This window comes from Syngnathus acus, chromosome 9 (genome assembly GCF_901709675.1).
Source record: "Syngnathus acus chromosome 9, fSynAcu1.2, whole genome shotgun sequence".
Taxonomy (NCBI): Eukaryota; Metazoa; Chordata; class Actinopteri; order Syngnathiformes; family Syngnathidae; genus Syngnathus; species Syngnathus acus.
In genome coordinates this window covers 10,613,435-10,628,502 of record NC_051094.1, presented here as the reverse complement: position 1 = coordinate 10,628,502, position 15,068 = coordinate 10,613,435, and the positions used below count along the sequence as shown (strand labels likewise).

General features: G+C 44.1%; 1 protein-coding gene across 3 annotated transcripts in view; it reads left to right on the top strand.

The window, feature by feature from the left end:
* Nucleotides 1–14,585, top strand: part of LOC119126833 (probable E3 ubiquitin-protein ligase HECTD4) — a 29,580-nt gene extending 14,995 nt beyond the window's left edge. For 2 of the 3 annotated variants that reach the window (XM_037258287.1, XM_037258286.1), the window contains 40 exons: nt 30–216; nt 334–415; nt 500–702; nt 821–956; nt 1,052–1,234; nt 1,322–1,486; nt 1,578–1,747; nt 1,886–2,001; nt 2,074–2,177; nt 2,427–2,588; nt 2,694–2,842; nt 2,976–3,055; nt 3,238–3,401; nt 3,485–3,722; nt 3,848–3,984; nt 4,064–4,190; nt 4,286–4,423; nt 4,540–4,676; nt 4,769–4,929; nt 5,004–5,185; nt 5,266–5,471; nt 5,548–5,678; nt 5,792–5,997; nt 6,072–6,251; nt 6,545–7,932; nt 8,021–8,228; nt 8,309–8,532; nt 8,682–8,827; nt 8,949–9,052; nt 9,360–9,483; nt 9,698–9,888; nt 9,980–10,126; nt 10,250–10,369; nt 10,455–10,610; nt 10,697–10,800; nt 10,951–11,172; nt 11,273–11,439; nt 11,539–11,734; nt 11,827–12,049; nt 12,725–12,861. In XM_037258287.1, the coding sequence (XP_037114182.1) occupies nt 30–216; nt 334–415; nt 500–702; nt 821–956; nt 1,052–1,234; nt 1,322–1,486; nt 1,578–1,747; nt 1,886–2,001; nt 2,074–2,177; nt 2,427–2,588; nt 2,694–2,842; nt 2,976–3,055; nt 3,238–3,401; nt 3,485–3,722; nt 3,848–3,984; nt 4,064–4,190; nt 4,286–4,423; nt 4,540–4,676; nt 4,769–4,929; nt 5,004–5,185; nt 5,266–5,471; nt 5,548–5,678; nt 5,792–5,997; nt 6,072–6,251; nt 6,545–7,932; nt 8,021–8,228; nt 8,309–8,532; nt 8,682–8,827; nt 8,949–9,052; nt 9,360–9,483; nt 9,698–9,888; nt 9,980–10,126; nt 10,250–10,369; nt 10,455–10,610; nt 10,697–10,800; nt 10,951–11,172; nt 11,273–11,439; nt 11,539–11,734; nt 11,827–12,049; nt 12,725–12,861 (7,601 nt within the window). Of the gene's footprint in view, nt 1–29; nt 217–333; nt 416–499; nt 703–820; nt 957–1,051; nt 1,235–1,321; nt 1,487–1,577; nt 1,748–1,885; nt 2,002–2,073; nt 2,178–2,426; nt 2,589–2,693; nt 2,843–2,975; nt 3,056–3,237; nt 3,402–3,484; nt 3,723–3,847; nt 3,985–4,063; nt 4,191–4,285; nt 4,424–4,539; nt 4,677–4,768; nt 4,930–5,003; nt 5,186–5,265; nt 5,472–5,547; nt 5,679–5,791; nt 5,998–6,071; nt 6,252–6,544; nt 7,933–8,020; nt 8,229–8,308; nt 8,533–8,681; nt 8,828–8,948; nt 9,053–9,359; nt 9,484–9,697; nt 9,889–9,979; nt 10,127–10,249; nt 10,370–10,454; nt 10,611–10,696; nt 10,801–10,950; nt 11,173–11,272; nt 11,440–11,538; nt 11,735–11,826; nt 12,050–12,724 lie in introns of all 3 variants that reach the window. The other variant, XM_037258285.1, reaches the window with a different exon arrangement.
* Nucleotides 14,586–15,068: the final 483 nt, after the last annotated feature.

Sequence of the window (15,068 nt, the reverse complement as noted above, 5' to 3'; positions counted from 1 at the left end):
TTTTACTGATGTCATCAACTTCTCACCAGGTTGCCAGACCTTGTTGTCACCCAGCTCTTCTGAGCCAGACACAAGTCTGTCTCGAGCCAGTTCCAAAGGAGCCTTGAAGACTGACGATATTGGAGAAGAAGGTGAAGCAGTTGATGGTAAACTATCTATCTTCATCCACAAGAGAGAGGATCAGTCATCGCATGAGGTTCTTCAACCACTTTTAAGGTAAAATCTCTCTTGAAAGTTATTCTAGTAAACTTAGTGAACATTTTCTGGTTTCACAGTTTTTAGCCTACTCAAGATTTTCTGAATGTGTGTATTCTCTCTCTTTCTAAAATGTAGCAGTTCAGAGGGACGTCCCTTTCGCCTTGGCACCGGTGCAAATATGGAAAAGGTTGTCAAAATGGACAGAGATATGACCAAAGTAAGACCTACTCTATGATTTTTTTTGTCCTTTCCTGGTTCTAAACTCTTCCTTTTTTTTTTTTTTTTTTTTTTTTTTTTTAAGAGCGGACACTGTGAGGTGATCACAGAGGAAGCCTCTGCGGCTCTGAGGAAGGCCACTAAATGGGCTCAGTCTGGTCTGATAGTGAGCGTTGGTCCACCTGTGGAGACTGTGACTCAAGAGGCTGCCGGAGGCATAACGGCTGGCGACAAGAAGAAAACTGCCCAAACATCTGCTTGCAGGGACAGGAACACTGACCTGGCTAGGTACCATGACCATGTCTGGAAGCATTAATATCTTGTGTCTAACCTTAGTAACCAATATTTTGGATAAAACGAATCAGCGTGATCTCAAGCGACTAACTGAAAATCATGTCTTTTACAGGTCAGACCCTGTTAGGCCATTCATCAGTGGGCATGTTGCCAACAGTATGGCTGCTGAGGTTATTGCTCTGTTGCATAGTCTACTTACTGCCCCTGAGTCAAACACTGCTCAAATCTGGACAAGCACTGCTGAAAAAGTACATTTTACTCCAGTTTGCTACGTGGGATCTTAGTAAAGCAGGATGTCCATATTAAATCTTTCTACTTTCTGTCTACTTTGTGTTTATCCTAGGTGCTTTCCAGGGCACTGATGTTCATCCCTCAACTGGGGAAATATGCTGAAAGTATTTTGGAGAATGGAAGCAGCAGTGGTAGGAAGCTGGCTAAGCTTCAGGCCATTGGCAGGCAGGCGGTTGCCGCACTCTGTGCTCTGGGGGGTTTCAAAGAAACCATTAAAATTGGGTCAGAGGTCCAGGTAAAGAATACACACTACTAACTGTATTTTTAATGGTATCATTCATAAATTTCTTTCAACAACTTAGCATATGCCTCACATCTACAGGTGATAGGTAAAGGAGTGCTGGGTAGCGTGGGTATTGTGATGTCGATCAATGAGCAGGAGGGCATTGCAACTGTCAAATTCCCCTCTTGTGACTACAGGAGAACTTGTAAAGCCTCAGATGTGCTGACAGTACCAATATCACGCCTCTGTACACCCAGATCTGAGGTAAGACTTCCTCCCTGTAGCATCATTAACTTTCTCGTTTAATGGAAAACGATATTCTGATTCTCTTCTGATCCTTCTTCACACTCCTCAGGCATTGCCCTTGTACAAGCTATCGATCACAGAGAAGGTAGTGCAAGCAGTGCAATCCATGCTTCTGCCACAGGAGGGCAGCCTGTCCATTCACTCCTCTCTACCAGCTTCTGGGGATGGATCCAGCCCAGTGATGGCTGCAGTTCGCTTGCTTGCAGAAATCAGAACCAGGTCAGTCATAAACCTGCCTTTTTTCTCCCACGCTCCTTTTGTGTTTTATTGTTCCAAACAGTAGTCTATTTCTGGTGGCTTTAGAGGGCTAATAATGAATACATGTACTGTAGAACAACTGTTTGTTTCAATTTTCAGGGCATGCCTGGTAATGGCACAGCTTTTGGAGGATAGCTCCTTTTGTGAAGAATTCATCCAGCAGTGTCCTGCAGCTGTGGAAGTTCTTAACCTGGTTGCTCAAGAATGTAGTCCTGGTAAGAAAACAATACATGCTCTACAACTTAAAGACAACGTTCTCAATATTTGTCTCCATTTCGTGTTTAAAGGAGAGCGTCTTGGCATCGTTGAGGCTCAGTGTGAAAGAGTGCGAATGCTATACAGAGACTGTGCTCGTCCACCTCCGCCACCACTACAGACGGACAGACGCCAGGTGGAGTTACCATGTCTATGATTTTGCAAATAAGAATCACACAGTTAAGCATGTTGGTAAATTTAAAGAAACCACTCGCAACTGTGGGATATTTTATTTATTACATTACTGTCACCTTTCTATTATGTTTTTTAAGAGAATACTATGCATTTTTCCTTTGGCAATGGAATGTTCAGTTATAAAAACAACCTTGGAATAATTTGCGTTAATAATGTTTGCAATACTTTCCCTTTATTGTGCCCTCTCCAGCCTAAGGAAATAACCTGGTGTCCATCTCGAGTGTTCCCTCCAGTCCGAGCCTGCATGTTCTCATCCCGTCTTACCTCGGTCACGTTCTTGGCTGACCCCAGTGCTGGAGGAGGGCTCCCCCGGGGCACCTTCATTTACGCCACCTCTTCTGTGCCAATTCAGGTTGGTCATTTGTTAGGTCATCTGTGGGATTTTTTTTTTTTTTTTTACCTGCGATTGGACAATATTTTTTTTAATTTCCTTTTTTGTTTTTTTACACCCTCACAGGCACCTTCTTTTTACTGGGAGATAGAAGTTATCTCCTATGGAGATTCTGAGGAGGACAGTGGCCCCATTGTGTCCTTTGGTTTTGCCACTGAGGCTGAAAAAAGAGATGGAGCATGGACCAACCCTGTTGGCACATGTCTGTTTCACAAGTAGGTTGATCTTTTCTACACACTGGAGACTTTTATCTTGTTTTATAATGTTGTCCTCGCTCCAGTAAAAGTGCTGTTTGATATCCATTTGTATCTTCCAACTCTAACCTGTTTGTCCATTTCTCTGTGGCAGTAATGGAAGGGCGGTGCATTATAATGGCTCCAGTCTGCTGCAGTGGAAAAGTGTCAGGCTTGATGTGTCGCTCCTTCCTGGTGAGAGGGTTTATGTTTTTGTTTTGCTTGAATCTTATTTTTCCACAACATTTCTCTTAGCAAAATGTTCTCATAATCATAAGATTTTTCTCAATTGCTGGAGTTACAAAGTTATGATTACCATTTAAAATGATGTATAATTATTGTACAGTAATTTAAGTGGTAATGTTGCATTTACACAGGTGATGTGGCTGGAATTGGCTGGGAGCGTTCAGAAGGTACACCTCCACCCCCCGGCCAAGCCCCGAAAGGACGGGTCTACTTTACCTATTGTGGCCAAAGGCTCAGTCCAATCCTTGAGGAAGTGGCGGGTGGAATGTGGCCCTTGGTTCACATTCAAAAGAAGGTATGCTGATTAAAGTAAAAAGTCTTTCAACAACAACAAATATCTTGTGTGATTTAAAAAAAACAAAAAACATTGTTTTATAGAATTCAAAGATTCGGGCCAACTTTGGAAACCGTCCCTTTGCCTACGCTGAAGGCCAAGCACACAGAAATGCTGCTGACTTGTGCATTGACCTTGCAGAAGAAATAAGTGCAAATTTTGAAGCGCTCCCCTTTGCCATGGCCTCAGATAGTGATAATGATGCAGGCGCCAGCGTCGCATCTGACTCGGGCTCCCATGGACCACCCTGTCGGATTGCAGCAGTGGCAGTCCCTCAGCAACGTATATACACATATTTTTGTATTACTACATTTAAATACGTATGCATGTCTGTTTGTTTTCATAGAAATCATTCAATGACATTTGACTGCCAATATTAATATAACTTTTACTTTTCTGTCTCTTAGAATACAACTGTGACCTGTCTAGCCATTACAAGGTGGAGTTGAGCTATGAGAACCTCGTCACTTCTGGGCCTGATCCACACCCTCCGCCCATTGCAGATGATGAGAGTGACGATGAGGATGATGATGATGTCCCAAGGGTGAGTGAGCTCCTAATCATCTAGTGACAGTGTCACTGCTTGTCCTTCTTTATTTGACTGTTGCATTTTTAAAACCTAGGAGGACCACTACGCCTTGCTGGTAAAGGCCTGGGAAACCAAAGTGTTCCCCACTATTCGAAGGAGATTCCGTAATGAAGCTGAGAGGAAATCTGGTCTGGACCAAATTAAAGGAGCCCTGCAGTTAGGTAAGAAGAATACATATGTCACGTCAAACACAGGTTGAATTAGCTCAGGACAGATTTGGCAATCTTGAGCTTATGGTGTGTTTAAATAACAACAGGCATGGTAGACATTGCAAGGCAGACGGTGGAGTTCTTGTATGAGGAAAATGGCGGCATTCCTCGAGACCTATACCTCCCCACCATAGAAGATATCAAAGATGAGGCCAACAAATTCACTATTGACAAAGTTCGCAAAGGTAGCGTTACCTACACATTATTACGACTCGTACCTGGTATGAAGCTCTCAAACTCTTTATTACTATTATGTACTATTATTTTAATTCTGCTTTATTTTATTTATTTTTTTATTCAGGCTTGACTGTGGTCATCCGCTGTACAGACAGCAACAATACTAACAGCAGTACAGGTGGGACAGCACTGCCCAAGTTTGCCATCCGGGGCATGTTGAAGACTTTTGGCTTGCATGGAGTCGTGTTGGATGTTGACTCTGTAAGTGTAATTCTAAATGTTTGAATGCTTTCTGCCAACACCGAGTCAAATTTTGCTTGAATCTTTGCCGCGCCTCCTTCCCTCTCTTCTAGCTGAATGAGCTCGTGCAGGTGGAAACCTACCTTCGCAGTGAGGGTGTGCTGGTACGGTACTGGTACCCCATTGAAATTCTGGAACGCCCACCTGCTGGATCTCGACGTACGGCGGCCAATGGTTTAGTCTCACTAGACAGTAGCAACATTCAGATTCACAGGTGTGTTTTTACTTCACTAGCATATAAATGTCTGCTACCTTTTATTGAGTTTACTTTTCCCCCATTCTTCTCAGGGAGCTACTTCGCTGTGAGAGTGCACTGGCTCGCTTGTACTGCAGAATGGCCCTACTAAACATCTATGCCCCGAAAAATCCCCACACCTTTACTCGTCTCTTCCACATTCCTGCGATCCGAGACATCACCTTGGAACATCTACAACTTTTGTCCAATCAACTGCTGGCTCCACCCCTCCCTGGTGAGTGGTAAAATATAGTAGAAATAAGTACACCCTTGTCTATGAGCTCCTCTTCCTGATCATAGCTTATCTTCTTACAGATGGCACTATCAGTTCTGGTTCTATCCTCCTGGCCCAGTCAGTGCTTCATAACCTCCAAGACCAAAGCTGCTCTCCTACAGATCTATTTTACCAGGGCAATGCTCAACCCATCCGGGAGTGGCTGACCGTGGCCATCACTCGTGCCTTGCATCAAGGAGAGGAGAGCTTACTTGAGCTAACCAAACAGATCTGCTGTTTCCTCCAGGTTTGCTCTGCCCGTCAATGGTTCAATTTCAATTCAATTTGGGCTAATGTTAAAAGAGAACTTGTGTTGTTTACAGCATGCACCAGAGCAGTTTACATCAGAGGAGTTCCCTGTAACCGAGTCGAAATTGAGCATGGACGTCAGCTTTCCAGGAGCTGCATTTGTGATCGTATCTTGCAAAGAGAGCCAACTTGGCTGCCGCAAAGAGTGAGATAACTGCCATTGTATTTTTCTTTTCTCCGCAAATCACTTAAAACCTTTTTTCTATTATCCTCTGTTAAAAATGTGAAACCTTCCCTTTCCCCCCCCCCCCCCATTAGCTCAAGCCTGTACAAAGCTCCTTGGGCACGGGTAATGCTGTATGGTCTGGGTCACAAAGTGCGTCGAAATGGCCAGCTTAATCTGATGGAAGCTATGTGCTATCCTTTGGATGCCTCACCTGCCAACACAGGCCTTACTCCCCCGCCCACCACCAACCAATACCCCTCTGTTATCATACCCACTGATAAAGTGCACATCAAGTTGGGTATGTATTCACTAAATTATGTATGTTATTCATGTTAAATTATTCATTGGTTCTGATTTTGTTCTTGATTCTAGGTGTGTCGCCCCCTCCTGGTGCTGTATTGGTCCTACATTCCTTGCCTCTGGAGTTTCCTCTGGCCATGGCATTCGCTGAGCAGCTGTTGACATGGAAGTTGGGAGAGCGTAGTGAGAGGTCAGAAGATGAGCTGGACACAGTGCCGTCGTCTGTACTGCTACAAGTGGTAGAACTGCTCGGTAGGTGTCGTATTTGAAACGCAGATCCATGCTCAGATTTTGTGAACCACCTGTCCGAATAGTCCTGGAAACTAGTTCATGTGTGTGTGCTAAACCATACTCCTGATAGTCACAAAGCTTAACCCCTTTTAGTGGAGACAATCATACATTTTTTCACCAAGGATGTGAAGATTTTAAAATATCAACCGCTAAATTGAGCCATATAATTACATCATTATTGCATAGAGGCTTACATTGTCGTGTATAAACCAGCTCTGAATGCTTTCTGTGTTGGCTTGTGTTTTTCGAATTAGGTGGTTTACTTTGGACCACAGATCTGGCTCCTTCCATCAAAGAACTCATCTTTCACTTGCTGGCTGAACTCTTGCGAAAGATTCACCACTTGGAGCAGCGTAAAAGCCCCTCTGGCTTGTCCAGCTCTATCGCTCTGCTGCTTAACCCATGCCTCGCCGTACTCATGGCCCTGCAGACAGAACTGCGTAAGCTCTACGATCGTGAAACTCAAGGCTGGACCGCGGGAGGAGCCGGGGCTGGCGGCTCTTCATCTGGAGGGGTTGCTTTGGCACTAGCGGCAGAGCAGAGCCGGTTCTCCACCTACTTTCATGCTCTGATGGAGGTCTGTCTCGCTGTGGCAGAGGTGACTCTGCCTCTCAATGTCGGAGCTTCCACAGTCGGAACCCTGACCTCCACCAGTGCCCCGAACCTAAGTGATTCCTCATCATCGTCATCCTCATCCCCTGGCCAGACACCACAGAGTCCCAGCCTGCTGTCCAAACGTAAGAAGGTGAAAATGAAGCGTGAGCGAGCAGCAGCTGCAGTGGCTGCCGTGGTCTCCGGTAAAAGGGGAAGTGGAGGTGCCCGTTTGTCAGAGAGTGACAGCGCCCTGCTGAACATGGCAGGTAGTAAACCTGAAGACATGCTGTGGTTCCACCGCTGCCTGACTCTTCTGATGATTCTTCGACATCTCGCAAATAAGGATCCCCAGGGCTTGAGTGTGACAAGTGATGCAGTGACAGATGCTTGTCAGGCATTGGTGGGTCCCACCGCACACAGCCGCCTGTTGGTGCTTTCGGGTATTCCGACACACCTGGAAGAGTCAGTGGTTCGCAATGCCATCCGCCGGGCTTGCAATGCGCATGGAGGGCTTTTCAAAGATGAAGTGTTCATACCTTTGCAGGAAGAGGACCCCAAGAAAACCAAAATGGGGGCTCGGGTCACAAGCCCCCAGGGTTGCAAAGTGAGCAGTGAGTCTGAGCGCCCCTTCCCCCACAGCGGAGGCCCTGAGAGTCCTGACAGCTCCAGCAGCGTCACTCCAGCTTTAAGCGTGAGCGCATCAGCTTCGACCAGCCAGACGTCCATCTGCAGCTCCTCTCGCACCGCCAGTGAACTTTCTGTTGATCAGGAACAATTAGCTGTCCCGGCCGTCAACTCTGCCGCAGCAGCGTCTGCTGGAAACCACCCCCAGCAGGGTTCCCATGAACCACAGACCGTTTCTAGTCAGGAGAGCCTAGATACTTCTCTTTGTAGCACAGGAAGCCTAGGGAGTCTTGGCAGCTTAGGGGAGCCTGTGGATAGTGCAGAGACACCATCAGTGTCAGATGGAGGCTCTATGCACACAGTCACTTCACAGGAGAGCAATGCAGTCCTGGTGAGGCCGATCAAAGGTTACGCTGTCATTGAGGTGAATTAAATGTCTTTGTGTTATGACCGTAATGCCGTCTTGGTGTTTGACCTGTATTAAATTCTCCTTTTTCCGTTTTTGATCTCAGGTGCGTTCTCGGGCCAAAGTGGAAAAAATACGTGCCAGTCTCTTTAACAGCAGTGACCTAATAGGTTTGTCCAGTCTGGAAGGTGAAGAGGAGCTAATGGAGTTGACCAATGAGGAGATCCTCACAGCCTCGAGTGTTAACCAAAGTCTGTTTGACACTCAGGGCAGCTCTGCTCTCGAAGACTATTTCCTTGACAAGTCCATTCGAGGTTTGTATTTGACCCAAAAATAGTTATGCTCTACCAACATCATTTCTCATTGTGTAATTTATAAACATATATTTGCCAAGGTGACAAGCTTGTTCCTGGAGCACGAGACGTTCTTATGGATATTTTCAAGAGTTGTGTGCACTCGGAACAAATGCTCAGCCTCACACCTGCCAAGCCTGTGAAAGTGTCTGATATTTACCTCAGCAAAGAGCAAATCAACTCCCAGACCCCTGGCAACCTACTGCACACCTTCTTTACCAATGTCCGGCCTCCTAAGAAAGTACTTGAAGACCAACTTACTCAGGTAAAATACAGTATGTAGGCAATCTTAAATATGTTTAGCCATTGAAATCTGAAGTATAGCCACATTTGTACCGCAAATGTTAATATTCCTCCAAGTAAGTCTGTGCATCTGATCACCTTTGTAAAAAAAAATCATTTGTTTTCACCCAGATTCTAAGAAAGTATGGCATTGCCAAACCCAATAAAAACAAGTACAGCAAGGCAGGCAAAGAACAGCACCAAGGCAAGGTAGTAAGTACCAAGAGGCCGATCACCAAACCTCCCACTAAGGAAAAGTCTGTTCTCAACAGTATGAGGTAAGATATTGCATGAAGTACTTTTTGTTTTTTTTTTCCCTGAGCATTTACTTCATTAGTGCTTATCGGTACATTCATACATCTGTTCATGAATTTAAAATGGAATTTATTGTTCTGCTAGGACTGCGCTGAGTGAGAAAAAGACCGTCCTTAAACCCAAATCTCCAGAGAAATCCAGACCGGATGAGAAAGATGTGGAAAAGTCTCCCGCTAAAAAACTTGAAGGTTCTTCAGTAGTAGAAACACATTACAACACCAGTGATAAGGCATAACTTCACGTATACCCATCATGCAACATTCTGTAGACTTTCTGTAACTTACAGTTCTTTATATCAGGTGTTAAACACATTTTTGCTTGTGACTAGAGAAATATGATCTCAAAACTTTGCACACCCAGAAGGAATCTTATTTGAGTGTTTGACTTTGAAATGCAGCTTCTGAAAATGTATTCAATGATCATTTTGCGACCTTGTGTTTCAGTTGCTTTTTAGAAAATACTATGCTGCCTCTGACACGCATTTCTTTTCTATAGTCTCAGAAGAGAAGTTCCTGACACTGGAGGGCTTCCATAGGTTTGCAGTCGACCGAGCCAAGCAGGACATCCGTAGCGTCTGGAGGGCAATTTTGGCATGTGGCTATGACCTCCACTTTGAAAGGTGAGCCTGGGAATGTCAGACCACTCTTAACACCACCGTGTCTGATGTAATGGCCATCCTGTCACATGCTGGCTTCTCAGAACATACTATATGTAGTCTATAAATACACACAGTATTTATTCACGCAGTCTCTTGGAGGGTAACGTAAGCAAGTATCCTGCTTTACTTTATAAACATGCATTTTTAGACCCACGATTATGTCTATCTTCATCAGGTGCACCTGTATAGACACACGGCACGCCCAGAAGACTAGTAGGAAGTGGACTTTAGAAATGGATGTTGCATTGGTCCAGTACATCAATAGGCTGTGTCGTCACCTTGCTATTACACCAGCCAGACTGCATCCCCATGAGGTCTACCTGGAGCCCAGTGATTGTGTCGACCCACGTGTGGCCTGCCTGCTTAGTTAGTAACACACTTCAACCTCTGTATCTTTACTCTCCAACTGATCAAGTAAATAAGGAGTTCAAACATTTTTTATGTGTGTGTTTTGAAGATGTGTCTGTAGAGAGCTTGCGCTTGCGTTTCGCTCTACTGCAGTCGCTCAACAACACCCTGGAGGGTTTCTTCTTGCCTCTGGTGGAGCTAAGACAAACGTTCACTTATCAGAACAGCATTGCATCCTTGTTATGTGAGGCGAAAGGTGAGTACTTGTAGCAGATCACAAAGATGGGAGCATTTCGTGTTTCATCCATAGCCATGTGCCCTTTTCTCACAAAAAGTCTTCTTTTCACCACTTTTTTTTTTTTTTTTAATATCCTCACAGGACTGATTTACTATGACACAAAGGTCACTGTAATGAACAGAGTACTGAATGCCACAGTACAGCGAACAGCAGACCATGCAGCTCCAGAGATTACATTGGACCCTCTTGAGATTGTGGGAGGTAGAGACTAGTTTCAACGAGTTATACAACTTCATATTGTAATTTTATACCGTATCTTTACTGCAATCCTCTCGATGTCCTGCAGGCGAGATTAGATCATCAGAAAACACGTACTTCTGCCAGGCTGCACGCCAGCTAGCTTGCATGCCATCGTCACAGCTTTGTGTGAAACTAGCCAGCGGCGGTGACCCAACCTACGCTTTCAACATCCGTTTCACCGGGGAGGAAGTTCACGGCACAAGTAGGATAATCTACTTTTTACCTACAGCATATATTGTGTGACGCTGGGTATAGCAGATTACAGCACCTATGTTTGTGTCTGACTAGGTGGTTCCTTCAGACACTTCCTTTGGCAGGTATGCAAGGAGTTACAAAGTTCAGCTCTTTCTCTGCTGCTGCCTTGTCCGAGTTCTGCAGTCAACCGTAACAAGGTAATAACTCCCACTGTCTGACTGCTGGATTATTTCTTTTGCTGTTGTAAACAAACAAACATACAATCATTGTTAGATTAGCTTCAACTTTGTCATTACACGTCACAAGCACAATGCAACAAAATGCAATTATTCAATTTTTTTGCCAAGGGGAAGTACATTTTGACGCCATGTCCAATCAGCTATGCGGAGGAGCAGTTGTTACACTTCTTTGGGCAGCTGCTGGGCATCGCCATCCGTGCAGATATGCCCCTTCCTTTGGACCTACTCAGCTCCTTTTGGAAAGGTCTAGTGGGCGAGGCCCTCGACCCAGAGCAGGACCTACAGGAAGCAGATATGCTCACGTACAACTATGTCAAGAAGTTTGAAAATGTAAGAACAAGTAGTACCTGTCCTCTTAATTTCTACCAGTTTCCTCTTGTCAAGTTAACTTGGCCGCAATTTCAATATCTGAACTGTTTGTGCTGTGCAGGTTAACGATGATACAGAGCTGGAGGCACTTTGTGCTGAGATTTCCTCCCAACACCATTCCGGCGAGAGCCCCGACTCTCCCAGCAGGCCTTGCTGTACTTTTACTTACATCACAATGACTGGGGAGGTGGTGGAACTTTGTCAAGGAGGGCGGAACCTCACTGTCAGGTAATTGTTGAGGGATGCCTTTTTTGTATGTTTAATGAACAGTTCAACTCACCATACTGTAATTAGTGTCTATATCCTGAATTGTTCTTGTGCTTATAGCTGGGAGAATAAAGATGTGTACGCACGGGCAGTACAGAGCCTTCGTTTGAGGGAGCTGCAAAATGTTGAGTGTATGACAGCAGTGCGTGCAGGGTTGGCCTCCATCATTCCCCTGCAACTACTCACCATGCTCAGCCCACTGGAGATGGAACTGCGAACCTGTGGCTTGCCCTACATTAACCTCGAGTTCCTCAAGGTTTACCAATCTTACACGCTAGATTAGCCTGGTTATCTTCATGGCTCAGTTGTAGTTTGTATTTATTATGACATCTTGCTTTTTTGTGATAGGCTCACACCATGTATCAAGTGGGTCTGATGGAGACGGATCAGCACATAGAGTTTTTCTGGAACGCTCTGGAGATGTTCACTCAGGAGGAGCTTTGCAAGTTCATCAAGTTTGCCTGCAACCAGGAACGCGTCCCCTTCACTTGTCCGTGCAAGGATGGAGGACCCGACACCGCCCACGTCCCTCCGTACCCCATGAAGATTGCACCTCCTGATGGAGCGGCAGGTAATGGTGACTGTCTGTCGTTGCTGCGTGATATGCTTTGGAGTGCATTAATGGAGCAATTTAGACTACCGTTCAAAAGTTTGGGGTCACTTAGAAATGTCCTTATTTTTAAAATAAAATTGCTATTTTTTCAATGATGATAACATTAAACGAATCAGGAATACACTATGTACATTATTAATGTGGTAAATGACTCTTCTAGCTGCAATCGTCTGCTTTTTAATGCAATAGGTGTATAAAAGCCCAATTCCAGCAACCATCCTGCCAGTGTTCTAATGGTCCATTGTGTTTGCTAATTGGGTTGGAAGGCTAATGGATGATTAGAAAACCCTCGAGCAATTATGTTAGTTTTCATGGAAAACACAAAATTGTTTGCGTGACTCCAAACTATCATTCCATTTGTGGCCAAGGTCTTCACACCAAAAGGAGTTAGCAAAATTGCCATTCAATTGAGGTGGCAAAAATTCGATGTACATTTTCATAAAGGCTTATGGAGGAGTATTTCCTCCTCATTACAGCAAAACACGTTACAACAGTTTTTGTTGCGTGTTCACAAAACAAATTGAACTTGTATCTCAGGGCACCACAACATTCTGTAGTTGGGTAATTGCAATTTCAGATTATTCAAATTGTGCAGTCGGTGATTGTGTTGTATCATCTTTTACTACATGGCAGGTCAGCCAGATGGCCGTTACATCCGCGTGGAGACCTGTATGTTTATGGTCAAACTGCCTCAGTACACCTCTTTAGACGTGATGCTGGAAAAACTCCGCTACGCCATCCACTACCGCGAGGACCCGCTCAGTGGCTAAGACTTGACCCCCCACCCACCACCTCTTTCATGAAACTCGAAGCTACCTGACTCACCCGCACCCTACAGCCTGCCTTCTCCTGATTCTCCTCTGATCTGATCGGCTCGATTAAAGTCAGGTTTATTTGATTTGAGTAGCTTTGCATGTTAATCCCTGACTTTTTCCTTGATGTTGTCTTTATGATTAGTTTGTTTCACAGTTTTTGAGGATATCAGGGACGATCATCACAAAACTCCTACACGTCTGATGAGTATCTATTTTAGTTGCACTGAGGAGTGAAACAACGATTACACTGGTTATTGATCACTCTCTTTATCTTTTTGATGAATATACAACCTTACACTAATTTATGTCTGTGCAGTAATACAGTTTGGGAGTGTAGCGCCGAAATGTGAAAAACCTTCCATCCGAACTGCAAACGCGTTCCCGAGCTGCCTCCTCCTGCGTTACATCAGTGGGGGGGAGGATGTGAAACATGCCTTCACACTGAGATGAAAGCCTTTTTTTGTCACGAGTGAAGCTGTGAACATAGATATTGCAGTTGGTGTGAGGTATGAAAGACGAATAGTGTTGTACAGACTATTATGTAGTTACTGATTACAAAAAAATAATGGACAAATGTATATGCCTATAAAACCCGAACTGATCTTTCTCTGACTCTGAAGAGATAGTATTCAAGTAACTTTCCCCATCATTAGAATAGAATAATTAATTTCTCTTTAATCTGTGAGTAGCTTTGGCATCATGGTGGTCCTCTTGATGCTACTATTGAGGGAGGCCCACAAGCTGCTTTGGTGACGTGCAGTACGAGTTGTGTTGTGAGACAGGAGGAAGATCATATTCTTATGAGCAGCCCCTCCTATTTGTGTGCTTTTGCTACTGAATGTGAAACAAGCCACTCCCCAACAAACACAATCTACACTCATACATGTGGTGGTTGGGGGGAGGGGGCAGCAAGTTCTCTTCAGTTCTGCCTTGTAATTGTTATCTTTAATGGAAGAACAAGTTTTCTTTTTTTTATTTATTTAAATAACCATAACCAAATGTTTAGCTGTATAAAATAGGGAAGCAAATGTAAATAGATTTGATTTGAGCCCAGTTTTTATTCAGTGCTGTTTCACTTTTTGTTTTGGTTTGCACTACTCTTCCAAGAAAAGATTATTTCCAAAAAAAAGAACAAACTATGCGATGTCTGTTGGATATCCAGTTTGTTGTGGTCTGAAAATTTTTTTTTTTTTTTTTTTTTTTAAATAAATCACTTGTCACATTCTGACGGATTCATTTTCTACAGCTCATTGTGCAGCATGTTTTCTTGTGTGAGTAAAACCATTTGACCTGATCAAAGCAAGTAACACAACAAAATTGATATGTGACACATTGCATTGTTGACATGCCTGAGACATAAGTTTTGATTCTGTTCTTTTGAAAGTTTAATATGCCGCTGCTATTGGGGACGCTCTTGCTTCTACTTCCTCTCACGGGGGAATTACATGAGTGACATAAAGAACTTATTCATATGAGGAGGGGTTGTGATAAAATGTGCTGTACATTTACTTGATATTTATTACAATTATTTATGGTTGCATTAACTTAACTTTTACTGTCTTACCTCTGCACATTGGAAACTTAACATCTAAAATGTATTATACATACAGATGTAAAGAACCAGACGGCATTTGAGATTTCTGTGTCACAATAAAGACGACTTCATGTACAAACAGTGACTCTGTTGACTTTAAAACCTCACTGCAGACAGAGGCTCAGTAAGTCCCTTTTGTTGTCCATAACAAGACGGGTTGTTCTTTAGAGCATGATGGAGGACCATGCATGTGTGGGTAACATGTTTTGTCCCCTAGATGCCATGCTTTTTATATAATGCCCCTTGCTTACATCACCAAGCCTTGTAAACCAGACACCTTTGCAATGGAGCCTGCAGGAGCAAACCAGTTTGATCTGAATATCAGCCATGTGCCCAGCACTTCTGTATGTTCAACTCCATTAATATCAGTTGTCTGACGAATGTATCTGCATCGTCAGCTTCTCTTTCCACTCCACAGCCGAACCGTTGCCTGCGAGCATTTGTGGTGTGTGAAGAAATGCAAAGCGTTAGTCTTGAGTCTTCAACATATTTAAAAAGGAGCTAATGGGTGGCTGTCACATTTTGTTCACACACAATAAGCCTCAGCCCCTGACCAATAGCAAGTCAG